Raw genomic sequence first — 26808 nt, forward strand, 5'->3', positions numbered from 1 at the left:
TGGATTAGTGTTGAAATGATTATTCATTTAATGGATTTGTCATATGCTATAAGATGATTATACAAAAAATTGAATGAATGATTTATCATTTTAAGTATTTTTTTTAAATTCCTGCCCTTTCCATGTAAGGATTTTCAGCTTTTCTCTATCTTATATCATCATAAACAGAAATTAATTGTGTTCTTCACTGTCACAGACAAATAAGCAACTGGAAGACAACACATTGGACTTTGGGAACTTACAATATGCTGTTTTGAATTATTAGATATTAAGATCTTGGGAATAAAACATTTCCATACAGGGAAGCAGTTTCACTTTGATGTCATCATAAAAATATAGCAGGGTTTTGGTTACATGACACCGTGTTTGTTTTTCCAACACCAGGTGATGACCCACCTGCGTGTCATCGAGGAGAGGATGAACCAAAGTCTATCTCTGCTCTACAAAGTACCTTATGTTGCCGAGGACATTCAGGATGAAATTGGTGAGTCATGTTCAGTCAGAAGCCCCTAGGTAGCTTTGCGCAAGGACGGTGTGCTGTAAGAATGAAGTGAAATGAATGGTGATGGAATTCACACATGTGCCAGACAGATAAAGTCAACGCATCATATTTCTCTGGACCTCAGGGATTTTTTTCTTATATCTGGGACAAACTGACAAAACAGTATTCTCTTTGCAAAGGGAAATACAAATTTAGGAGCAGAGCAGTAGACAGGCTGTAGTGCTATATGTTAAGTTAACCAATTATTAGAGAAAAGTATTGTCTGTTTCTCAGTAATTTGTGGAGGGGAATTTAATACAGCTACTACTCTCTTTTTAATGGTCTCTGCTCACCAGCCCCCTTTTTTACAATTAGATCTAAAGCTGAAAACTGTACTTGGGATATATTCATCTCCAGTGGTGATGGTATATTTTCTTTTGTTTCCTTTGGTTCATTAAAGAAACCACAGCATGGTTTTGCAGCAAAGATTAAAGTGGAATCGGTGCAGTGACAGAACTGGGTCACAGCTTTCACCATGCAGCATCCTGTTGGGAGATGTGCAGATTTACACAGAAAATAGCTCTTAGAAAAATACTAATTAGTAGTTAGCATAAATGGGAACAGACGTTTCTTGCAGCAGCTCTGTTTGAAAGAGAATGTTAACAGTAATTGGGCAAACTCACACTTATGCATTGTTGCTATGTCCCAGGTTGACAGGTGGTAGCACGTGCCAGGCCATCTCATGCTTTGTCATTTGCCCATTTCTGCAGACGAGCTACTTCAGGAGCAGAAAGCTGACATGGACCAGTTCCTATCGTCTATCTCTGAATCACAGCCAGATGTCACTGTGTCGTCAGAGGACAGCGTGGAAGTTCCCATGCCCGAGGGCAAACCCTTCCGCCCCTTCCAAGTCACATCTTTGGGGTCCCGTTCAGAGCCAGAGGGTGAGCAGCTCCATCCTCAGACACGGTCGCAAGCAGCAGCATCATGAACAACACTGTGGCTTTGTGGAGAACAAAGGGCCATATCCATAAGTCTTTCTGAAGGACATTGGTGACGAAGCACACCAGAACTGTTGAATAATAAGTTCACAATGTGTTTTATGCCTGCACAGTTCTCAGTGGCCTAGCCTTCAACACTGCAGTAATGAAGTTCAGATAAATGCACAAAGCCTGAGGCTTTGATCTGAGCTGGAGCCAAAAGCTTAGGGACAAAAATGAGCAGTTATGGTTCTCTTCTTTTTCACATTTGTGTCAAACAAAAGATTGAATCCTCAAGGAGAGAAAAAAGTGATGGATGAAGCGCATCCAGTAAGATGGAAGGCAAATTACAAGTAAATCCCCGAGGAACATTTCATATACATGCCAACACCCCACAGGGCTTAGACAGAGCTAGCCAATTTAGAAATGGCTCCCTTTTTTGAGTTTGGTTATGCCTCAAATTTATTTTCAGACTCTTCCCTGCTGGACTCTTTTCCTAATCAATTAACACAGCTTGATAATCCTGCCTTTTCTATTCTCACCTAAGTTTTCTCTCTTCTCTCCTTCCCCTTTTCTGTTCTTTTTTTCTGTTGCTCATTTCTAATGCCAAGGCGATCTATCAGACTCCCCACGTGCCTTCAAGAAAGGTTGGTGCCTCTGTTGCGTCTTGTTTTTCTGCCCCCCCTCCTCATTTCCCAAGCCATTCCCGTCTACTATTTTGTTCAACTGTTCTCCTTTCTCTTGGTGCAATTTGGGATCCTCTCTCTCCCACCATTTCTATCTTGTGGTTAATTTTATACTTTTTTTTGATGACTCACATGGGCTGTGTTGTTTGGTTTCAGTTGCTCGTATGCTTTTCATAATACTAGGATTATCACCTCATGCTGAATAGCAATGTCAGTGGCTTCTAAGTCTGGTAGAGATAGCTCACAACCAGCCTCCCTTTCAGAGAGACTCTTCAGTCATGTGTTCCCCGTTGTCCCGTCCTCAATGCATTTGTCAAAGTACCTTGCTTAATCATTCCCTTCATCAGTCACGCTCTTCCTGATAGGAGCTTTGTGATTTAATGGCCCTGTCTGAGACTCAGTGTTTCCGCTGCTGACCACAGCCCAATCTACATTGGCCCAATTTGTCCTCCAAGATGTGAGACAGGGATATAGTTACGTCACCTCTTTTGTCTGATCTGGGCTTAAACTTGTGATCTTACTCAGTGAACACTGAGACCCCCTTCCACTAATTGTTGAATCCTAATTATATAGATTTATCTTAAATGGAGGCACAACATCCCGTGTTGTTTATTCCATAGAAGTTTGTTGCTCTGTATTTGCTGTTGATTTTGTGTTTTACGTGTGTAGCCTACAGTTGTGCTGCAACTAAGGATTATTTTCATTATGGAATCATCTGTCCATAATTTTCTACGTTAATTAATATAATATTTAAAATGTCTGGGAATTGTGAAAAATGCACATGAAGATATTCCAGGTTTTCCCACGTCAATTACCAACGCTCAATTTACAGTTTTAAAAAAAAACTGAGAAAGTCAGTAAGAAAATCCACACCTTTTCAACATTGATGAAAGATGATTAGTTGTCTATTCATTTTCCGTCTATTGACTAATCAATTAATAGACTAATTGTTTAAGCGTTCGTTCAAATCCATGAAAATGAAAGGTCACATTGCTCCCACAGAGGTCACTCCCATTGTGCTGTGTGTTATTGTGTCTGGCTGTGACACTACGTGCACCCTGCAGTACCATCTGATAAACTGACAGAGTTTCAGACGTCACTTACGCTGAGTGAGACTCGTAAACACATATCATTGTCCCTCGCTTAATCCAAAGGCAATTGTACTAATCTTAAACGGTTGGCATTGGTTGGCTAGCAGCAGCAGACAATAAGCTGACGCCAGATTTAATACTGCCGTACATTTTTCAGGATCCTGCCCTCACTGTCTCGCTCGCTCTCTCTTCTCTCAGTTCTTGATTTATTCATGGAATATCTGGTGTGTGTGTTTATTAATAGATCATATGCCTATTTAAAAAACCTTCAGTCTAACATGCATATTTGACACTCTGGTCCCGTTTTTGGCTTAGCCACTTACTGATACCCACAGGGTTTTTAAATCTGTTAAACTCAAGAGACTATGAAAGATATGTAGATGAGGATCTACAGTGATGTACAGTTTTGACCATGAATTCAGGGATACAAAATGAGTGGGGTTCTTTTAGTGAGTCAATGCATGTAACTGGATGTTTACAGAGAAACCTCAGCTAAATGCAAAACACCACTTTGAGAAGGCCTTTGTAGAAAATGTATGGTCAGTGTCATGTTGGCTTCACAGTGCTCACACTGTGCTGAATGGAAGAAAGGGCTTTGTTGTCACCAGTGCACTAAGGAGACTGAGGTGGCAGAGCTGGAAAGCTACGTGCAGCTGTCCACCATCAATACCACCATCCTTGTTTGTTTGTGCTGTTCTGCTGTTATTGACTGTGCTCCTTCACCTTCTGCAGGCTCTGCCATGTCTGGTTTGGACGGTCTGATAGGTGCTGAGGAGAGAATTATCAACAGCAAACCCAAGATCAGCGACAAAGTGGTAAGAGCTCCCTTGTCACTTTATCATTCTGTTTGTGCCTCGAAGCATTTTTAACTTTGTAACTTGCTCAACACATGAACTGAGAGCAGCATTGTTAAAGCAAAAACACTGGAGAAATTGACTAAAGATACTAAAAATCCTACAAAAGACAACAGTCCTGACAGGTTAATTTCCTCCTTACCACAACCTCAGGCTGATGATGATTAAAAGTGATACATACATCGCTTTCACATAGCTCTCTTAAGTTCAGCTTTTAATGAGTCAGATTATCCCAGTAACTATGTTGTCATAGTTACAACTATCTCACACTGGGCTATTTGCGTGTCTCTCTTTGGTCTCTGCCAACCAACTCTCATTCAACTCCACACTTTGTTCGACAGTCATTGCATGCTTCTTTTCTTTGCCAGACACCCATTCCTCCTCATGGATTTTCAAATGTTGCTCGGCTGCTGAATGTGAACTGTGTTTCGCATGCTAATCCAACACCAACTGCAAAGCTGCAAATTTGTGTGTGTGAATATGAGTCATGCAAGTTTTTGAATGCATGCATGTCTCTTTTTGGAAATGCTAGTCTTCTAAGACGGAGCAATCTGAGGTTAAAAATAACAAGTGGTGACACCTAAAATATCTACCGTGATTATTCTTCATGAGAAACAGACTCTGGACTGCTCTGTCTCTACAAACAGCAGATTTTGTGTCTGCCCCCTGAACACACCCACTTCCACTCACAGCACTTCTTCTTAAGATTAAAGCTCTCAGTAATGAGTGGCTGACAGTCTGTTCAGAAAGACATGTTAACTGTGTGCCTAGAAGAGAGTCTGTTGTTGATGCTTGCAAACCCCCTCCCTCTCTCCTTCCAGTTTGTACAAGACAGCTGCAAGTGTATCATCACACAAACACAGATAATCCGTACAGTTTACTTCGCTGCACATTCACACCCTCTCGCTCTCCGCCTGCCTATCTTTCTCTCCCTATCTGTCTCACACACATACGATCTCACACACACATTGTGGTGAGTGTAACCTGGGCTCCCCTGTCTGTGTTGACAGGTGATTGATGAGTCTCTGGATGTTAAAGAAGTGATTTACAGTGCAGAGAGAGTCAGCGTTATGCATGATGATGAGCTGGTGAGTATAGCGGCACCCTCCACATGGCTCTCTGGGGAAATGTAGTTATCAGTAGTGGGGAGTAGATGAAAGAAGGAGGGAGTGTGGGAGTGTGCAAAGATACCAGTTCTGCAGCTGCTAACTGCGAAAAAAAAAAGAAAACACAGCTTTAGAAAAGACCCTAAATCCCCTCTTATTTTTTTTAAGTTTTCTGTTCAGGCTAATATGTTTGGTTATTTCTGCATGGGTGCATGTTTATGTGAATGTATCTGAATGTACACATTGAAAATGTCAGTTCATATGATGAATGTGAATCCACACAAACTGAGTGTGCTCAGTTTATGTGTGAGAATGAGCAATAAAAAATCCCCAGTGGCCGTCTACATATGATTAGTTTGTGTCATATGTGCCAGATTACATTGTGAAGATGAGTATAGGTGACTGTGGTTGTGTGTATATAGTGAATTGGCCAAGATATTACACAATCTTCCACAAAGACACATTTCATGCATGAGTACACAAGTCAATCATGTCTTACAGGTCCTGTGTCAAAAGGGATGTTGTCCCTGACTCACTGTGGTTGTACAAAATAACATGATGATAAAGGATTACTTCTTCTCCAATTACTTCATCTTCATATTTCAGGGAAGATACAGTAGATCTCTAAAAGTGATATTTTTGTACAATCTGTACTTCGCAAGTTGAAATCAAAAGACAGTTTACCTGCAGAATAGTCCAATTTAATTTGATGACTGGTTTATATTTTAAAGGGGAATTCTTGTGTCAAATGGGTGCTAATCCTATATCTTTCTATTATGACTATTGATCATGATAACAATTCACTCAGCTCACAACACAGATTCTACCAAGAATGCTTTTGATTAGGGCAAGAAGTGCGAGTCTGCTACAGCTTTCCAAAAACAGAACAGAAATCACATTGTTCACATCAGTGTGAGGCTTGCTCTCAATTTAGCTTGTGTGTATGTTACAGAAGTAGCAACAAGCACAAAAAGATAGTTTGCGTCAGTAAGTTTTCAAATTTAATTCAATATTGCAAATGTTAAATGAAGGTATTAACATGATAATTAAGAACACCCAGGTTGACAAATGCAATTTTCCTTTAAAAATGATGCATTTACATCAATTTAAATGTCTATTTAGCATAAAAACATTACCTGATTAAGTTAGTGTGTGTGTACAATTATTACAGCAAAGACAACTTTGTTGTTTCTCTTTTCATTGCTTCAGTGGTCAGCTGTGCATATATTGTCTCCTCACTGTCGCTCTCTGTCTTACTCTCACCCGTTCTACATGTTAGGAGTCTTATCGCCCCCTGGGAGAGGACTTCAGTTTTGGGAGCAGTGCACTGATTGGCTTGCTGGTGATCGCTGTGGCCATAGCAACTGTGATTGTGATCAGTCTGGTGCTTTTGAGGAAGAGGCAATACGGCACCATCAGTCATGGCATCGTAGAGGTAAGCCAGCTGTGATTTGGAGCAGAGTGTGGAGATTTGGGCAGAGGGGGGAAAGCGCACACACCAGTGCTCTCAATGAACTGCTATCCATCTTATTCCAAGTGTCAGATTTAGATTGAATTATCAGGTTTTATGTAAATGGAGCACTGGTAAATGCAAGCGTATTAGATTATTGCACCTGCAGCATTTGAATACAACACACACAGAATGTTGTGCCTACTGGAGTATAGCTGTCAATGCGTTCTGCCCTTGTTGAGGTCAGCCATTATGAGTGCCGTGTGTCTAACAGGTTGACCCCATGCTGACACCAGAGGAACGCCACCTCAGCAAGATGCAGAACCACGGCTACGAAAACCCCACCTACAAATACCTGGAGCAGATGCAGATCTAACCAGAGCCTGCAGGGGGCGCTGTGGAGTCTGACAGAGGACAGCAACTGAGGGGGAACATACTACTGACCAATAACATATGCTATTGTTAAAATCATTTGCATACATCCAAACTCCATTTACTGGTTTGTTCAAAACAATCCTTAAATAATGCTACTACTTCTACTACTGCTACTATTGTACTATAGAACTCTTTTTGATCATGTTTCTTTTGAAAAGGTGATGTATCTGCCATTTTGCATTATGAAAATGTGATTCTGCAGATTTCTCTGTAATTATCAGTACAGCTATCTCAGATCAAGATGTATAACATTTCTTCAGACATTTTCTTTATTTTTGAAAGTGAGCGGCAAATCAAGCAAAATTTTAAATGTTTTTGAGTAGCCATCATCAAACCGGCATACCAGACACTACTCTTTAATTTCCCATCAGGCAAGTGTCATTCATGCAGTTTCTGATGGTGTTCTCAGAAAGAATTGGTATTTTTATTTTGTTCTTTTTCCTCTTAATAGATTGCTTGTATATGAAGGTTCTTTGTACCGATTAAAATGTATAGTGAAACAAATGAGAAAAAAATATCATGAATTATTTACTTTCTGTTCTTTGTTATGACAAAATATACATATACCGTTTAAATATATATAAGAATAGATGTTTTTATTCCACCTTTTTCCCAGGCAAGAGGTTCTCGGTTGGTTGAGGGTTCTTAAGTTGAAGGTCATGAGTTGTGTTTGCAGGCACACTGTTAGTCAACGAAAGGTGAAGATGTGCACAGACCCCCAGCTCAAACACATCACACAAAACCTACTCTGAACCTTTACTAAGTGAATGTGATAATATATCCCCTACTACACACACAAACACAACCTTTTATCGGTAGTAAGAGTATAAATCGATAGATATAGTAATACCTATTGACATGTTTTACATAGTTGAATGTATCGTGGAAGTTTTTTTCCATACTATGTACCTGACAGGTTCCTGTGTGGCTTTGATTTTAATGCACTGTCAGAAACATTGTGACAGTGGGCAATGACGTGTCACAAGCCGACATACAAGTGTTTTTTAATTAGTTTTTACACAAATTATCTGAAGCAAAAACCAAGTACCAGAAAAGCTACTCTGAAAACAAATCTGGGGGATGATGCACACACATGTTATTGGAGAAACTGTTGGCATGAAGCTTAAAAAAGTCAGATCAAAACAGGGCTGGTCCAGAGGCACTAACAAAATAAGCAGCTGCTTAGGGCCCATCTGCTACCAGGGGGGCCACCAATTAAGTGAAAAGTTACATAATTTGGTGGATTTGGGGATGCTATAACTACTTCTGGGATCATAACAAATGCCAAACAATGGACAAAGTTTTTTCTAAACCTGAATATAGCCTACCAAATTTGGTGATTGTGACAAATAATTTCGGTAGGCACTAAAACTTTTTTTAGGATTTAGGGGGAGCAAATTTTGCAATCTTGATTTTGGGATTTGGGTACCCAGAAGTGCTTGGGCCAGCCCTGGATCAAAGCCAGTTGAAGACGCGCTGGAGCTGGAGGGCTGTGCAGGCAGGCAGAGACACGCAGAAAGACAAGGCTTGGAGAGCTTGTTTCTGGAAAAAAAAAAAAAAGCTAATTTGTGTATTTTTACAGGTAGAGAATGACACAAACAAGTAAACTTAATCCTAGAATCATTTTTCTCTCTCTCTCTTAGTATTGTCTTTGTATGCCTGTATAGTTGATGTTGCAATCATGGCTTTTTTCTGGAGGATTACCTGTGGTGTGCATTGTTCTTATATGAAATTATATGATATATATTTTTAAGTTTGTTTTCTTGTTTTCTATTTTTTCCTCTTACTGTGACAGTATCTCTGTATGTGACTGTCTCACTATGCACCCAAACGGCTTCAATCTTGTAACTGCCTGCTTGATTGTGGGATGGGACTGGGAACTAATATAATATGCATATTAGTGACTTGACAAAAATTGATTGACACCAATGGAAACAGATTTATGGTTACAGGGGGGGGGATACACATAAATAAACTCACAACTTCCATAAGGATGTGTTGTCTTTTCATGGATGAATGGATAGATAGTCCAAAATGTTGCTAAATGGCACTGGTTGTGCCAATCCTGTGCTTTCACCGTTTGATAAAATTGGCATTAAATTCAGAAGTTTAAGGGACCATTATTTTAGGGATGCAACTAAAAAAAATGCTCACCAAGTTTAAAGAGTTTAAAGACTTAAATGCAGGGCAAAGTATTGTGCTGAGTTCTGCATGCACCCCAAGTAACGAAATAACCTAATATTCTATGTGGGTTTCATTAATGGTGATAGATTATTCTAAGTATATATTTTATGAACGTTTAGAGTCATCAATATTTTATTAAACTTAGTAGAAGTAGCATTCCTTGAGATTCAGCAGAATGTGGTGATAACCGCATTTGATCAATGTGCACAGCAAAGTGTCTGAAAAGGACCTGAAGAGGTGGATGCTTATTCTGCAGAATTTGTGTCAGGCTACCTGCCGAGATTTGCATCCACCTGTTTTCTCAGCATACAGCACAATGTTACCTCTGCGAGGTGCATGCATAACACCGGGCAAAAAAATGATAACGATAGCCTAAATGTTTTATTGAGAACAGGGGAATGATTTTGGAAGGAAAGCTGAGGTTTGAGACCCGGAATTGGCAGGTCATGTGTCCGTAACAGCGGAGAAAACGGGGTGAGCAGTGGAGAATGAAGGGAAGTAAATGAGTAGCAGGCGATAATAGGGCCTACTGATGCACAAAGAACAGGTTCGAGAGAAAACACACAACCTACAGAGTCAGAAAACTAACGCTCGCTGAGTTGTGGCCGTGAATAACATAACCACCGAGGTTGAAACAATCTGGTGGTGAGTGAACGAGAAGCGCGAGTAGTTTAACAGCAGGTTGAACTGGGCGGGATGATTATTTAATACTGTGTAGATGCCGCTGAGCCAGGGAGGAAGAGACAACAACCACACCCATGCCAACGGACCCACGGGCAGACAAGTGAAAACCGGAAAAGCAAGGAAGCAGAGTGACATCTGAACCAGCGTTATTTTTACCCACTCGAGTCTCAACAGACACCAGGGCCGAGTTCAGCCGTGACAAAACAAAGCGTTTAAATTGTAACGGTGGTGCCGTACATCCTGTTGTGTAGGCTACGCAAGCGCACTTTAGCCTACTTTACTGGCTTTGGTGTTTATACCCGTCGTTGCTCGTTAGGTAAAACCTCTGACACACCCACCCAACCAGAGAAACCCATGGAGAAAGCGTAGGCTTATAGCTCGATGCGCACCGTTTCGAGGAAACCGGCGCGAGACGTTTTGAGACTGAACTCGCCCCTGTAGGGTTGGCCAACACCTGAACTCCTCCTCCTCTCTCCAATTATAGGTGTTGGGAATTGGGGACAGACTTTTTTCCCGGGGGGGGGGGGGGGGGGGGGGGGGCAGCCTGTGATTCTTACTGCTGAATCATTAATAGCTGCAGCATGTTTGTCTTATTATATTATTATCATTTGTAGCCATTTTGCTACAATTAAACTTCAAAAAAACAGCTGCAACTGTGCAACCTGACCTCTCTTTTCTCCGTGAGAGGGAAGAATTTAGAAATTTGCGTGTCGGTCCGAACCGGAGAGGGAGCGGGGCGACTGGCCCGCTCCGGATGGTCAGGTGATAGTGTCGATGAAGTCTGATGCTCCTGATTTAACATGGATTCATGATGACGACGCTGAAGTTAGCTTCCGATTCGGCAGTTAAGGGGAAAGTTAAGGGGGACTTAAGTGAAGTGAAGTGAACTTACTGCTGCGAAAGCTGTTTAGGCAAAGCCTTAACGCTCTCTGAAAAACTTTTTTAGATTTGAAAAAACGATATTTTATTTGTGAAAATGAAAAAAGGGCAATTTGACTGCTTTTTCTCCACATGCAGACCACATTAGACCAGGTCCAGATCCAAAACCACAGGGCTTCTGAGATCTCAAATCTGGACTAAATTGTCCCAGAGAGGCTAACATTTGTTTTAAACATAGTTTCAGATTTGTGAAACCTTTATTCAATTTGTGAAAATACTATAAAGGGCAATTTCATTGCTTTTTCCATGTGTAGACCGCATTAGACCAGGTCCAGATCCAAAACCACTATACCTAGAACACTCAGATGTAGACTAGATTGTCCCAGAGAGGCTAAGGTTTCTTTTAAACATAGTTTCAGATTTGTGAAACCTTTTTTCAGTTTGTGAAAATACTATAGATTTCGCTAAGTTGGGCTACTGCAAAAACTTTGTAATGTACCATGAAGTAGACTTGGCTGCCCGTGCTAAACAGCCTATCTTATGTCCTGCTACTTGTGATGCATTCAGTCAATGTCGGCAGTAATGGACACAACCGCAAAAACACTCCATGGTTGAGGCATTATTGGCATAAGGTTATTAGCTATAATGCTAACCTTATAGTCACAGTAAATAAACATCATAAATTAGCTCCATTTGTAGTGCTATGTATTTTTTGTAGTTTGTTACAGAGTGAAACCAGATTAAACCAAACTTTTTACCTAGAGCTAAAAAATTAGCAGAATCAATGCATTAATGTGTTAATATTGGGTTTTATTTGGATGTAACTGAGAGTGGAGATTCTGCAATCTGTCTATAGTTAGTATATAGTAAATACGTAATATATAAACACATCATAAACATAATCAGAGGTGAAATAATTATTCAGATCAGTAAATGTACTACCACACTGTGACTATACTCCACAACAAAAGTACACAATGTACTCAGTTACATGCCATTACAGTAATCAATGCATTTGTAACTCTAAGTGTTTAATATGTTCTTATTTATTTGCATAATGGAGCCTCTGGACTTTGACAGACTCAGAGACTCAAAATGCAGGATAATTACAGAGTTTACTATGTCAACAGAGATAACATAAGACCGTTTAAACAGATACAGGGTTATGGCAGACAGGAAAAGGCTAAAAACTGGAATACTTAATAAAAAACAACAACAAATATCATTTGAAGAACACACATTTTGCCTCATATCCTGCCCCCTACTCTGACTCTGATTGGCAAAGGAAAGGAGAGTTGTCGAAAGGCTGCAAGACCAGGTCCCTTGGTGTGAAAAAGCATTGAATTATCACCCTTTTTTCATTTTCACAAACAGAATAAATTTTTCCCAAAACTTAAAACCAAGTTTTAAAGAAACTTTAGCCTCTCTAGGACAATGTAGTCCAGATTTGAGAACTCTAGGTGTAGTGGTGATCTGGACCTGATCTAATGTGGTCTACACGTGAAGCACATAAATCGCACTTTAAAGTATTTTCACAAACTGAATAAAGGTTTCACAAATCTGAAACCGTGTTTGAAACCTTAAAGACTGTGGAACAATCTAGTCCAGATTTGAGAGATCTAGGTAGCCTACAGTGGTTTTTGATCTGGCCCTGGTCTAATGTGGTCTACATACGAACAAAGCAATGAAATCGTCCTTTAAAGCAAACGTATAACAGCTTTCACAGCAGTAAGAGGTGCAAAAAATGGAGAATCGGTCGCTCAGCAACGTAAGTTAACTTTCACTTAAGTTCCCCTTAACTGCCGAATCAGAAGCTAACTTCAGCGTCGTTCCTGATGATAGAGAAGTATAGAGATTAATGGCAATAAAGCATGCTGTCAATATTTTAGAGACCCCCCAAAATATCATAAATCATGCTTTTAGGGGAGCTGATGTCTTATTAAGGGGAGCTAAACTTGGTGAGGAACCCTAATAAATCAGGTATTAATCCCTGTCAATGTTTTCCCTCTAGGCATGAACACCACAGGGCAACACCATGGATCTCCCTAATAACAAAAGTAGCCTAATTATTATTATATTTAGGAACACAACCAAAGAAGACAATGAGGTGCCTACTAGCCAATTAGAGGCAGAGTAGGGCGGTTTATGTCTTCTGTCATGGGGGGGATTGCAAACGCTCATATCCTTTTCAGACCCTGGAAACACTGACATAGGCCTACTGCACAGCCAGCCCTACTAACTATCACTGTAGGCTATAACTACTATAGACTGTACCAAAGCATGATGACTATTTAAATAGCTTGATTTGTCAAAACTCAAAAATACTGAGTTAAATAGTCGATCAAAGAAGAACAAAGAAAACAGCAAACAGAGAAACTGGAATCTTTTAGACAATTTCTTCTTAGTTATTTTTTTCTCATATCAAAATAGTTGCCAATTAAGTTGCTGTTGATCAGTTAGGCTAATTAACTAATGGTTTTAGCTCTAAATTATTTTAGGGTGTTTTTTTAAATAGTAGCCTGGGCTAAATAGCCTATAGCTGCCTAGAGTTGCATCAATCCGCAGGTGTTTAGCTGATTCAAATAGAGTCTACAAATTGGAAATGTTGACTCATTGCATACCCGAATTAGGTGACTTTCCGTTTCGGGAACATGAGTTTTCAAACAGAAACGTTTGGCTCCTCGGATGGATGAGGGGGAGGAAATGAAGGTGATTCAGCACAAGTGAGTCATTTACATAGAAGGCAGCGTGAAGCGGGTAAGATCACATGACTGATTGTCCGCAGCTGCTTCAAAAACACCAACACAACACATTTTTAACTCAGCACTTTCTATGTTATAATCGAGTTAATTGTGCGGTTTATTTCTTTGACTACTTTTCTGTAGTCGCTTACCATGAAAGAGCATTCAAAAATAGTTAGTAGCCTTACTCACCTAAAGCAGGTAAACAGGAAGTCGCTACAGTCGCAGGGGAGACACGCCCGCCGATACTAAACTCCCGGAAAAAGTCTGTTATGCTCCATTGGAGTCATATAGACAGGCGACCTATACTAATCGGATATACATTTGTGACCGGATAGGAGAATTCTTTTCAAAACACTAGAAGACATTTTTCTTCATTGTCACCTGATTCTTGTAGCCTATAGACTTTTTTTTGCGCACAGGTTGAATTCGTTGACAAACAAGATAGGCATCACTTAGCGACCAGGCCTGCAGGTTCACCTCGACGAACAGCCAGTGGACAGCTACTGTAAATCAACGAATTAATCAAAAAGACCCGGAGAAAAGAAAGAAGCAGTTAAGGTGTTTGAGGGCGTTTTGGTTTTAGATTTCTAACAGCCTATCCAGGCATTGACCCCTGATGGACTACATGGACAGTGGACTGAGATACACCCCTCAATCGGTAAGAAACTTGTATCTTCTGTACAGCCTACACAAGGCCTAGGCCAGTAGCCTGTTAAATGTTGATTAGATGTTTGTGTATTATGGCAGAGGGTGGGTGTTACCTAACCTGAATGACTCTGATGTTGATTTCACCTCTTTCCTAATATTGGTGCATAGGGGCCTGGGCTATATGTGGAACAGTGAGGAGCATCAGGCAGGAAGTGAAAAGTGCTGCAGATACAAACTTTAAATAATCAAATAAGTGTGGGCTATAGGTAAATCAAAGTACCTACGGGGTGACCTTAACCACTCTTATCACCAACACACTTGTTTACCTAAAACATGCGAGTGAAAAAGAAATCTAGTGCTTAGAGGCTGAGAAAATCAGCTTTCATTTTAGTAGCGCTGAGATCTAAAAGTGGCTGATGGTTTGTCACTAGTGGTTCTGCGGCATATGCCAATCCCTAGACTGGTATGCCGCTTAATTTCTTTGCCAAGCTTCTTAACTTTGGTGTTTTTGGAAGATCAAGATAAACTTGTTATTCCCATTTAAAAAGCCCCAAATGTCACATTTTAGATTCACGAAAGCGCAAATGGGCCTACCCCTTCTGAGGCCGCACAATCCACAAAATTGTTATTTTGATACATGAATATCTCCAAGCTGGATAAGGATTAATCTAGAATTTTTAATAGACAGTTATAGGATAAATATGGCAGATCATTCTTTTTTTTTGTTTGTTTTCCATTCAGGTGGGAGCAGTACCTAGTGTATGAGAAAATAGGTGAAATCATAAGAGGAACTCCTTTTGTAAAATCTTGGCTAGATGTCTTACTAACAAACACGCCCAAACAGGTTGCTAGCTCCTTTTTTTAGGTACCTTGTTTCCAAGAAGTGGAGACAATGAAATAATGTATGGACGTCTTCTCACGTGCATTATGAAGTAGATAATACACCAAAACCTTTCAACCTCAAAACCAACTCAAAACTTTGGATAAACCCTTTTCCAAATTTGGATTTTAAAGTGTATCTCATTGGGATGATTGCCATGAAACATTTGGGAACCTCACTGAGCTTCATCATTGAAGATTCTTAGAAAGCAGGCAGCCATTGTGAATTCCTCAAAGCTCTGCCCTGCTGCGACTTGTTCGAGTCTCTTCTGTGGGGTAAAATCTTTTCAAAACTACTCCACATTATCCTCCAGGGCACAATAGAGCAGATCTGAGGACTATTCATCATCAAGTTGTTGTGTTAAGCATGTTTTGGTCGTTAACAATGACACTGGGTGAGGCCGTTTTAAACATGATGATTATTATTATTAGACATGATGTGTATAAAGATTTACATTTCTGAAAATAAGCTAATTGCTGTTAAACACAGACAAATGAGGTACTTGACATTTTAAGGAATATCATTTGAATATGTGAGAGTTTTATATTATATAGTTGTTGTTTTTTTTATAATGATATTGATTGAACCATATAGATACTGAGAAATTGGTTAAGTTCACTAACGATTTACCCTTATTAACGCTTAATATTTCTTGTTCAACTTCATTTGCAGAGTTATAAGTTCTGGTTATTTTGAAAAAGATTTGTAAACTTTGAAGACTTCCTGTTATTTATAAGGAGATAGGGCGTCTTAATTTTCTTTATTAATGTGCAATATAGCAGATGGCAATAACATCATTTTTGAGTTTTCAGGGCTTCCGCTGGATGCACTGAGCAAAGATACTAATACCAACTTCACTTAATATTCCACTACAAATAAAAGTTCTGTATTCTAAGCCTTACAATGGTAAAAGTATGCATACTTATTATATCAAAATTTACTTTAGGTAGTGTGCAGTAAAATTATCCCTTTTTAGGGTTTTACTGTTATATACAATGTTTTTGGATAGATATTACTGTTGCTTTAATGTGTATGTTGCATTTTACTTCAGTGGATGTTTAAGGTTGAGATAACTTTAACTACTCTGAGTAGTTTATTTTCCAGCAATGCATCATATTTTACAATGTTTTGCACTCTTTAAGAATGTAAGGTATGTTATTTTGGACAAAATGTGTATATCGAGATATATATATATATATATATATATATATATATATAATCATATTGCAATTATAAGCTATTCAGAAAAAAAAATGAACAGAAATACCGTTAAAAATATAATTAGGGAATATCTACTCCTCTGCAGTGAGCCTTGGACAATTGGATATATGACAAATGAAAAACCTGCTCTTTCAAAATAGTTCTGTCAAGGCACTGTATTTGAAGGCTGGAGTTGTTTGCCGTGCCCTCATAGGGGCAGTGTAATTAATTCTTGTCATTCATGAGTATCAGGTTATACATGCACAAAGAAATTGTTGCCCTTATTTATAAAATAAGGTTTATAAAACAGTTAATGGTGTCACAGTTCTGCATATGACCTTCCAGTAAGCTCCTTGTAATTGTATAACTGACTGGCACAAAATCATAGGAATGATTTTTTTTTTTCATATCATTCCAAAGCTTTTAAGATTATCTCTTGTTGGGTTGTAAAATAGTCCACTTTTCAGGGACCATTTCATATCATATACTACGATACAACGAGCACTCACAGACACTTGTTTTGTTCCACTTCAGATCTGCGAGTGGGTTGCTCCCAGCAGGTTTGACAGCATTTTACATGGTGAAACCTTTGTACTCCCTTCCCCCTCCTTCTTACCTCTTAAAGGTAAATGCAGAGTGTAACTCATACATGGAGTTCCCTTCTAATTCCTTAACAGTGCCAGATGCTGGAACTGTTCTTTCTGGGGGGGTTTTGAGCAGATTCTGAATATAATTTTGTTTAGATTTCTTATCACTTTCAGAACATAGAGTAGTGGCAAATTTTCTCTGGTTGAGATCCAAATTCTGTTGGTCACCACAGGCAGGTGAATTCCTACAATACACAAGTAACTTGCTGTCTGCTGCGGTATCTTCAGTTGATCATCTACTCTACTCGGGTAGAAAAAAGACAGCTGCTTCTTTTGTGTCTTAAAGAACAAATGACATCAACCATGTCAGTAAAGAAACATCCCTGCAGATCTATGTTCGCAAATGTCTTCACCTCCTGTGAAATGGTTGGAATTATTATTTGGAGGTTGTTCTTAGCTTAATTAATATGTGCTCTTCAGTTTTATGTATTGATCATTCATTCGCCCTTACAATTGTCTATCCAGGACAAAGACTGGGACACCTCTGTCCAGTTTCTGCCAGCATCAGATAACAAAAGGCTTGAGAAGAAAAAGGGTCCGGGGAAAGTTGGAGCTGTGATCGGTGTGGTGATCTTTGCTGCTGTTATTGCACTTATTACCGGACTGCTGGTCTGGCATTTCCACTGTAAGAACCCCTTCCTTATTATTATTTAGATTGCAAAAGGAGGTAAACTTGAAGTAATCTGATCACAATAAAAAAAACATTGTGCACTAACTCTTAAAACAAACAGAAGGAAATTGAAGTAAACTGAACTCTTTTGCAGTAAGAGTGTAGGACTGTATATTCAGTGTTGTCTGTGTGATCCTGCAGTCCGAAAAGATGCGTGGGTCAAGAGGATGTACAGTGGCTCCATGCGGATCACCAACCAGGTGTTTGATGATGCCTACGAGAACTCCAACAGCTCCGAGTTCAAGGCGCTGTCAATGCGGGTGGTTTCACAGGTAAGACGGCTGCTCAGGCCTCCACAACTATAGACCATAGTTGTTGTTTTTTTGTCTTTTGTAGCAGCAGTCATTGATGTTCTGTTGTGTTTTTGCTCTTGTCTATTTCAGCTTAAAGCCATCTATTCCAAAAGTCCACACTTGGCCAAATACTATGTTGGTTCAACAGTTCAGGCTTTCAGGTATGGCAGTGAAGTTGAGTAATAAGGCATTATAATGATAAGCTTTAATTCACTCCTTTATTTTTAACTCTAACAAGAGGGTCACGTTTCCATTCCTGTTTGTCTTCTGGTGTTTTGGTTAGCAGTTTATCTCAAACAGATTTAACTGAAAAAAGTTTGTTTTTCTTTGGTGTGGATGCATGCAGATCTGATAGAACCACCATTTATAACACACTCATTTGTAAACATTTTCTATTATTGCATTGCATGTTTGCCAGTGCCAGTCTTTTTCTTTGAAGATTTCCAAGCCCAAAAATTAATGAGATGTATTGTTACCCTCAGTTTTTCAGTTCCAGTATTAAGTATTGAATAAGAGTGTTAAATACCAGCACACATGCATTTGTCTCACCCTTTTGGTATAGTGGCCTTTTGGTTTTTACTTTGCCCCACCTCTATACTATTTAATTCTCGTCTCATTGCTCCTAGTGAAGGCAGCGTTGTTGCCTACTACCTGTCTGAGTTTAAAGTCCCTGTGGGCCAAGAGGCATCTGTTGACCGCGCGATGTCTACAGTGGACACGCTGGTGGACAAAGAGCGACGAAGCATGGCGAAATCTGGCAACTCTCTGGTCCTTGATGAAGTGGTGACGTCAGGTAGAGTCAAGGCAACTGAAGACCAAACTACTGTTATTCAGACCATATTCATCATCTTGTGGTTGTAGAATCAAGTTATGTCTGGTTGTGTACATACCTTCTCTGTTTTGCTGTCAATATCTTCATTCAAGGCATATCCGTGTTCTCTGTTTTGTTTCATCTCACAGCGCTTGATGCCCGCATGCTGTCACCGTCTTTCAGCAGTAAGTGCTCAGCTTGCATTTCTCTCATTTAGTTAGTTTATTGTCTGTTGTCACCTACATTACAAAATGTTTCTGGCAATGACAATGAATTATGTAATTTAGGTTCTTCAGAAAATAGCATTCAGTCTGGCATGACAAACATGTAGTCTTGTCATATTTGCAGTTTATTTATTTTATTTGCAGTATTTAAATATGCCATTTGCAGTTGTTTTCCCTAATGAGTTGTAATGAGAAATGCAAGACTTAAGGCTGAAACCGCATGTGAAATGCATGCAAAATATTGTTTCTCTTTATTTGTCAAAATCATTTTAGATTTTTACTTTTAGTCCAATGTTTTCATCATATCCAGAAAATGTAATGTGATTTAGTACAAATATTAGACAGCATTTACAGTTGCATGGTATAATGCAGTTTGGTATTTGCGTAGTAAATATTTGTGATATCAGAATAAGTTTGTAAGGTCATCATAATTTCATTTGCATCGAGAAAAATGGGATACAGCAGTTTCTATGACAGTGATGTAGAAATTTGAATAAATGATTAAATAACACCACTGAAAGTTATTCTTTCTGTCTCAGAAATTTTAAAGTTTTCAGAACATGCAAAGACTGATCAAATAAGACAGATCCAATCCCCAGGCTTCCCTGACAGTCCTTATACCCCAAACACCTTCATCCAGTGGCAGCTGAGGGCAGACCCTAACCATGTCATCAAGCTTGACTTTGATAAGATTCATCTGGAAGCGAATTGCAAGAATGACTTTGTCAAAATCTACGACTCCCTGGTGGCCCTTGAGAGTCGCGTTATGGAAGAGTGAGTTTGCCCTTTGCCTCTTCTAAATACAACTTTATGCAGATAACTTACTCACCTGCCTTATGCACTCTTATTTTTATACAGAGGCACACTGTACTTCTTTTTGATTGGATAGAGGACCTTATCTTGTGTGTAAGGCCCTCTGGTGGTCACATGCTGTGCTTGTGATGGGCACTTATACTGTACATAAAGATGTATTTACCAAACATTGTTTTGGTAAAGTGTCATTCTAGAATAATAGTTTTTATTTAGTCTAAATTTGGGAGCAATTAATCTGAAAATTTGAGAATTTGGTTGCCCTTTCTAAACTGGAAAAACGGCACACAGTCAGAAAGCAACCAGTACATCTACAGTAAGAACTTATCAGTGGCTTTCCTGCATGGGAGAGATAAAGTGCCTTAGTCATAAACTGTATAAGCGACCCAAATAAAGACCACATGATTCATTTTTCTGAGGAGGGTAGTGGCTTATTTAATCTATGAATTGATTGAATCTATCAAGGATCAGTAGGGTTTTCAATTCTTTACTTGCAGGAATAACATTTATATCAATATATAATATGATATAAATATAATTTCATTTCAACATTTCCATTGGCAGGGTTTGTACTATGTAATGAAAAACTTGTAAAAGTTATGGAATTTGAAAATTTGTGTTTCCAGGCCTGGAAAGGTTTTGGAAAAAAATAAAATTCCAGAAGTTTTGGAAAAGTCATGGAAATTCATTGGTCAAAATGTGTATGAACCCTGCATTGGTGTTTAATCCAATAAAAGTATGATGTTCTGGAATAAACCTAAGGCTGTTAGGTTAAACAAGCAGCCACTGTCTGATTCTACAATGGACATGCAATTTAAATGAAAGTGGATTACAATAATCATGTCAGTGAATGATGCATATAGAATATTTATATGGTCTTTCTTTTTCTCATACAGGATGTGTGGGTACTACGTACCTAGTCAACAAATGACCTTTCTGTCTTCTCGCAATGTCATGCTGGTGACGATGGGTTCAAATGACAAGAACAACTACCCGGGTTTTAGAGCAAAAGTCTCACAAGTCAGAAAAGGAAATAAAGGTAGGGACTAATGCTTGGGTGAGCCGTGATTGACGCTCACTTCAGCCTTTTTGTTGTGAGCTGCACCATAAATGTCTAATATCTGTGCAAACACTAACATATTTATGAAACAGGTACAGCCTGCGGTGGCCAGCTGACAGGAGTGACGGGCACCTTCTCTTCTCCCAACTTTCCAACTTACTATCCTCCTCAAACATCATGTCAGTGGTTGATCGAGGTAAGATGTCGGCACCTAATCGGCATGCTACGCATCATATGTTTCACACAGGTTTCTGCTCAGCTTTGCTCCTCATTTATTTAGTTTTTGCTCATTCCTGTCAATTACTAAGGTCCCTGTTGATAAAGTGGTGAAGGTTACATTCCTAAGGTTCGTCTTGGAAAACAGTACGGACTGTCGCAAAGACTATGTGGAGATCAACGGAAAGAAGTGAGTCCAAGCCTGCATCTCTAAAATCAACATAGGAATTACATAAAAGACCAGACATGTCACTGCTTGTGCTTGTTTCATCCTCAGACTGTGTGGAATTAAGCGGGACAGAACAGTGACGGAAACTAGTAACACCAATACAATGACCGTGAAGTTTTCCTCTGATACCTCCTATGTGGACCGAGGTTTTAGTGCAGAGTTTGAGGCCATTGACAATAACGACCGTAAGTGACTCAGTTTTTCCCAGATTATGATTATTTTTTGACATCAGGCAAGTGTATCTCACATTAAGCCTTTCATCCACAGCTTGTCCACAGCAGTTCCAGTGTAATAATAAGCGCTGCATTAGTACAAAGCTAAAGTGTGATGGCTGGAATGACTGTGGAGACATGAGTGAAGAATTAAACTGCAGTAAGTACTATTTACTCAGATTATACTATATTTCTAAGTAATCTCCACATTATTGTGTAGAAAATGAGTTAAATTGTGTTTTCCTCCAGAGTGCAATTCAACGGATATCAGCTGTAAAAATGGATTTTGTAAACCCATGTTCTGGAAATGTGATGGTGTAAATGACTGTGGAGATGGCACAGATGAGCTGGACTGCAGTAAGACTTGTCGACACTGATGGAGGACGATTTTTACATGAGCATTGAAAGGCTTTCAGTCGGTTTTCTCATACCTGTCGGTTTCTTTTGTTTTTTAAGGTGGATGTAAATCTGGACAAATAACATGTAAGAATAGCAAATGTGTTTCTGAGAAGAATCTCTGTGACGGCAGGGACGACTGTGGGGATGGGTCAGATGAGCTCAACTGTGCGAGAAGTAAGAATAATTTTCTCCTAATCTGTAAAAATGTCTACAGACATAACTCACTGGTCAAAAAATCAACTACTGCAGCTTTAAAAACATTTGCAGTGCAAAAGTACGATTATCAGTTTGCACATGGGTGAGGAACACTTTAATTTAAATAAATTATTTTTTGATTGTTCTTCTCTACCTCTCACTATAGGTGAGACAAGCTGCAATGATCTTACATTTAAATGTAAAAACAATAAATGCATTAGTAAAGTGAACCCAGAGTGTGACGGGACAAAGGACTGTGAAGATGGATCTGACGAGGAGAATTGCGGTATGTCACAGTCACCTTACCTTATACATCAGTGGTTACTTGTACTTAACTAGATTAAAAACTAGTTATTATCTCCATCTGCATTGTTAAACTTGCATGACAGAACACGTGAACTTCCACACACGTCAGACACCACCACAATCTGCAACAAAGCTGAAAAAGCAGCCCTGTGAGTGAGTGTGTTTGTTTACTTTGCAGACTGCGGGAGGAGTATGTTCAAGACGTCGCGTATTGTGGGCGGTGAGAAAGCGGATGAAGGGGAGTTTCCCTGGCAGATCAGCCTCCATGCGAAAAGTTATGGTCATGTGTGTGGAGCATCCATCATCAGTCCACGTTGGCTGGTCACTGCTGCCCACTGTGTGCAAGATGACGGCAGGACGAGGTAGCGTCTTACTTTTTGTTTCGCTGGCAAATAGAGACCTTTAGTACGTCTTTAAATCTTTGAATTATTAGGATAAAACAACTCATCTGGCAGCTCAGTTGTTTGACTCAACAATTTGCAATGTGCAAACTGAAACCTTAGATCCCTGTGTTTTTTACCAACACAATGCATGGTTGTGCGCATGAATAATTTAACACACATGAAACCCCTTCCAGGACCTCGGTCCAAGTTTTAGATGCCTGTTTTAGGCCAGGCTTTCTCCTATCTTGATATTTTTCTATGAGAACAGTAATGATTCCCTTTTTAATAAATTATTTTAAATGTTTAGTGTTCCTTTTGATGTAGTCAGTCACCACCCGTTTTGGGCAAGTTACTTTTAATTACATTACATTTAGCTGACGCTTTTATCCAAAGTGACTTACAATTGCTATACATGTCAGTCGCACGTCTCTGGAGCAACTAGGGGTTAAGTGTCTTGCTCAGGTACACAATGGTGGATGTGTCACAGTGGGGAATTGAACCCAGGTCTCTCACACCAAAGGCAGGTGTCTTATCCATTGTGCCATCACCACCCCACCATTTCCAAAATGTAATGCATTGTAGATTACTAGTTACTGTAATGTGAGAGTAATTAGTTATATTACAATATTACTGTCTCTGAATTGTAATGCTTTACACTACTTTTGTGTTACTTTTGAGAATGAACTTTGTTTTGGTGTGTGTCCTCAGATTCTCCCAGCCCGGCACTTGGGAAGCTTTCCTTGGCCTTCACACCCAGGGGAAGATTGGAAGTGCTGTAGTGAAGAGAAACCTGAAGCAGATCATACCCCACCCTAACTACAACTCACACACATTTGACAATGACATCGCCCTGATGGAGCTGGACAGTCCTGTCACCTACTCCGACTACATCAGACCCATCTGCTTGCCGGCTCCCCAACATGATTTTCCAAGCGGTAATACTGTGTGGATCACCGGTTGGGGCGCCACTCGCGAAGGAGGTGAGTCCCCACAAACAATAAGGCTTGTATTTGTGTAGTAGCAGCAGCAACAGAAACAGTAGTAGTAGTCGTTTATTTTACCAGATTGTCCAGTTGCATCCTGTGGAGGTCAGATGGAATCATCAAAATTGTAATTCCCAAATAAAGACAATTATCTGTGAAAAATAAATATTTTTGCAAACTTGTACTGAATTGTAATACAAATCATCATTAAGACTTTTACACATTCAGATGAGATATACCTTTATAAATCCCCCATAGAGGAAATTCAGGTTGACACAGCAGCACAGAGGAATATGAAAGAAGACATTCAATAAAATTAGACATGATAGACTGTATTTTTCCCGTGGGGAAATTTGTTTTCACAGCACTGTACAGATCAGACAACAATTGTACAGAGTAATAACATACAGTGACAGACAGCAGTGCACTGTCAACCAGTTCTGTGAGGCCTTTTATTTTATAGTGGCTTAAGGTTTCAGGGCATCAGGCTTTTTTTCCAATGCGAGCCCTCCTGCATCTTGGTGCTCTGTACCTGTGCCCAGAGGGCAGTAGGGTAAGATGGTGATTGAGTGGGTGTGTGACATTCTTTGCTATTGTGGTTGCAATGCGTGCAATGGTCTTAATGTTTAGTTCACCTAGTCTGGGTGTGGGGAGACCAGTTACCCAGGCAGCAGTGTCGGTTATGTGTGTAAGTTTGGCCCGATTAGTAACGGATAAGATCTTAAATTTATTGTGAATTCAAATGTGTCAGTCGTTTACATGTGGTGATATGTTGGTTTGGTGCTGATTTTGTGGTTTTGATTGGTGATTATGTATTATATACTACGTTCTAGATTTTATAATTTGCCTTAATATTTTCGTTGTGGTAGCTCCATGTTTGCCTTTAGATAGATGTCATGTGGGCTAATACTCAGCATACAACTTTACTGTGGGCCTGCCAGTAATACCAATAATTTTTCTCTGATGAAGGCCTTCTATTACTGAAAGTTTAATGACTGACATTTAGACCTAAACACAAATGTGATGGTGTCCTTTTGTGTGTTTTGTGATTCAGGATCTGCTGCATCAGTGCTCCAAAAGGCGCAGGTACGAATCATCAACCAAACGGTGTGTAACGATTTGATGGCAGGGCAGATCACATCTCGGATGATGTGTGCTGGAGTGCTGACCGGAGGAGTGGATGCCTGTCAGGTAATAAAAGGCCCAGCTTTCTTTCTTTCTCTTTCTCTCTTAAGACAGGTTTTCTCCTAGAATGTTTTAAAAAAACAAGGGATGTAAATATTTTTATTAATACACAAACAATTACCTGACACAGCCATGGGAAAACCCCACTTCTGATTGTAATGAAAGAGGAAAGGGTGCAGGAGGAAAACAGAGATACAAGAAAATAAGTGGAAAATAGAAATGATGCCCCATACTGCCCCCATATGTAGTACCTCTATGCTAACAAATGCATCTTTGTGTGTCCTTGTGTATTTCTCTCTGTTAGGGGGACTCTGGTGGTCCTCTGTCCAGTCCGGCTGGCAGTCGTATGTTCCTGGCAGGAGTGGTCAGTTGGGGTGATGGATGTGCCCGCAGAAACAAACCTGGCATCTACGCAAGAGTCACCAAATTCCGTGGCTGGATCAAAGAAAAGACAGAAGTGTAGACCACTGCAGATTGGTCAAACACGGCCAAGGATTTGGACATGAACACCGACTGATGACGAGTACCACACTGACTTTTGAGTTAATGTAATGGCATTGACTCCCTGTCGAAGCTGCAGTGAGAAATTTGAGCAATCTTAACATTTTATGTCCACTGTAATTTTTAGTGTGGGGTTCATAAAATGTTTTTAAATGTAAATAAATCTTTTATTTTTGTGGGGGGTTTTGCTGCTGTTATTTTAGCATGTCTTCCTGGAGAAAACTTTTATGTGCCACACAAGAAATAGACTGTAGATGTGATTGGTACACATATGAAATGTGCATTATTGTACTCTGTCTTGTGTTTTATTAGTAGCCATCATAAGAATTTCCCACCGCTTTTCCTTGTTGTCTTTGCTCTCAATTTTATAAATTGAAAACAAAATGACGACAAGCTTATTCCATCCTACCTCCTATGGCTTGGTATCTCCTGCATTTTATTGATTTTTTTTTTTTTTTAGTCCAGCAGAAATCCCTGAGAAGTTAGTGATGTAATTATTCACTTTTAAAAGCACAGCTCTTCTCATAATGGATTGCAGTAAATTTAAAGTGATGTGAACTGCTTTTCTATAAGCAATAAACACAGACTACAATAGTAGGTTTTCTTTGAATTTAATATTTGACGTTTTTCAATTCAGCACAATATTAGGGTCCCTCCAGTGTAATCTGTGTAAATGTGTATTTTTAGTAGATGTTTTTAAATAAAAATATTTCTAATATAACCTCCAATTCTTTGTATTTCTATTTTCATACACTGACATGCATTTCATCTACATGTTTTTCCATTCAGCACAATATTAGATCCCCTCCAGTGTAATCTGTGTAAATGTAACCTTGAATTCTTTACACTTGCACTGATATTTCATCTACAATTCTTGAATGATTTTGCTTTACAACAATAATAATAGTATTCCATTACAACTAATTTAAACTGAATTCCTATTTGAATTGATTAACTACAGTATTTGCATTATGTTTTTTTAAGTCTCCACTTCATCAGAATGTTTTTTTAGATCAGACACTTCAGAGGAGAGACAGGAAGGATATTTCCACTACCTGTGGTGAACAGCAGAAAAGAGAAATTATGTCATAAAGTTGGCAAATTATATTGTGTGCTGTTTTAGTTTTGCATGTCTCCATAGTTTTCTGTTTAGTGTCTTAAAAATGCGTCATTTAGGACATTTCACAATGTGAAGGGTAAAATAGGGTGTGCCACTGCTTCCAAAGCAAAATATTTCTCATTTAAATTCTTCCATTTCCACAGGAGAGCATTTAAAATTAAAGTTTGTGTCACTGCGCTTGCATAGCGTTATATGGACACTTCCGTTTCTACTTACGGATGATGACTGAAAAAAAGAACAACATTTTTTCTAACATCATTGT

General features: G+C 39.3%; 2 protein-coding genes and 2 long non-coding RNA genes across 6 annotated transcripts in view; 2 read left to right on the plus strand and 2 right to left on the minus strand.

The window, feature by feature from the left end:
- aplp2 (amyloid beta (A4) precursor-like protein 2) overlaps nucleotides 1-9074 on the plus strand; it is a 53750-nt gene extending 44676 nt beyond the window's left edge. For both annotated transcript variants that reach the window (XM_046074493.1, XM_046074491.1), the window contains 6 exons: nucleotides 385-484; nucleotides 1252-1425; nucleotides 3971-4053; nucleotides 5103-5180; nucleotides 6478-6633; nucleotides 6923-9074. In XM_046074493.1, the coding sequence (XP_045930449.1) occupies nucleotides 385-484; nucleotides 1252-1425; nucleotides 3971-4053; nucleotides 5103-5180; nucleotides 6478-6633; nucleotides 6923-7024 (693 nt within the window). In that variant the 3' untranslated portion in view covers nucleotides 7025-9074. The remainder of the gene's footprint in view (nucleotides 1-384; nucleotides 485-1251; nucleotides 1426-3970; nucleotides 4054-5102; nucleotides 5181-6477; nucleotides 6634-6922) is intronic.
- LOC123986296 lies at nucleotides 240-14180 on the minus strand. The gene is made up of 3 exons (XR_006828839.1): nucleotides 13764-14180; nucleotides 1165-1484; nucleotides 240-537 (listed from the first exon to the last, which is right to left on the minus strand). It is a non-coding gene; the product is annotated as an uncharacterized LOC123986296 (long non-coding RNA).
- On the minus strand, nucleotides 8071-13692 carry LOC123986295. Its single transcript, XR_006828838.1, has 2 exons — nucleotides 13452-13692; nucleotides 8071-8625 (listed from the first exon to the last, which is right to left on the minus strand). It is a non-coding gene; the product is annotated as an uncharacterized LOC123986295 (long non-coding RNA).
- On the plus strand, nucleotides 13246-26154 carry st14a (ST14 transmembrane serine protease matriptase a). Of its 2 annotated transcripts, XM_046074489.1 has the most exons (19): nucleotides 13249-14232; nucleotides 17415-17574; nucleotides 17761-17891; nucleotides 18003-18073; nucleotides 18539-18705; nucleotides 18873-18908; nucleotides 19487-19721; nucleotides 20654-20796; nucleotides 20910-21013; nucleotides 21126-21223; nucleotides 21311-21447; nucleotides 21530-21634; nucleotides 21724-21831; nucleotides 21931-22047; nucleotides 22235-22354; nucleotides 22553-22736; nucleotides 23466-23737; nucleotides 24795-24931; nucleotides 25230-26154. In XM_046074489.1, exons 1-19 carry the CDS (start codon nucleotides 14191-14193, stop codon nucleotides 25386-25388), a joined length of 2526 nt encoding a protein of 841 aa, XP_045930445.1. In that variant the 5' UTR covers nucleotides 13249-14190; the 3' UTR covers nucleotides 25389-26154. The 2 variants fall into 2 exon arrangements, with proteins under 2 accessions (XP_045930446.1, XP_045930445.1); XM_046074490.1 differs by lacking the exon at nucleotides 21724-21831 and having other exon boundaries at nucleotides 13246-14232.
- Nucleotides 26155-26808: the final 654 nt, after the last annotated feature.

This window comes from Micropterus dolomieu, linkage group LG17, assembly GCF_021292245.1.
Source record: "Micropterus dolomieu isolate WLL.071019.BEF.003 ecotype Adirondacks linkage group LG17, ASM2129224v1, whole genome shotgun sequence".
NCBI classification, from domain to species: Eukaryota; Metazoa; Chordata; class Actinopteri; order Centrarchiformes; family Centrarchidae; genus Micropterus; species Micropterus dolomieu.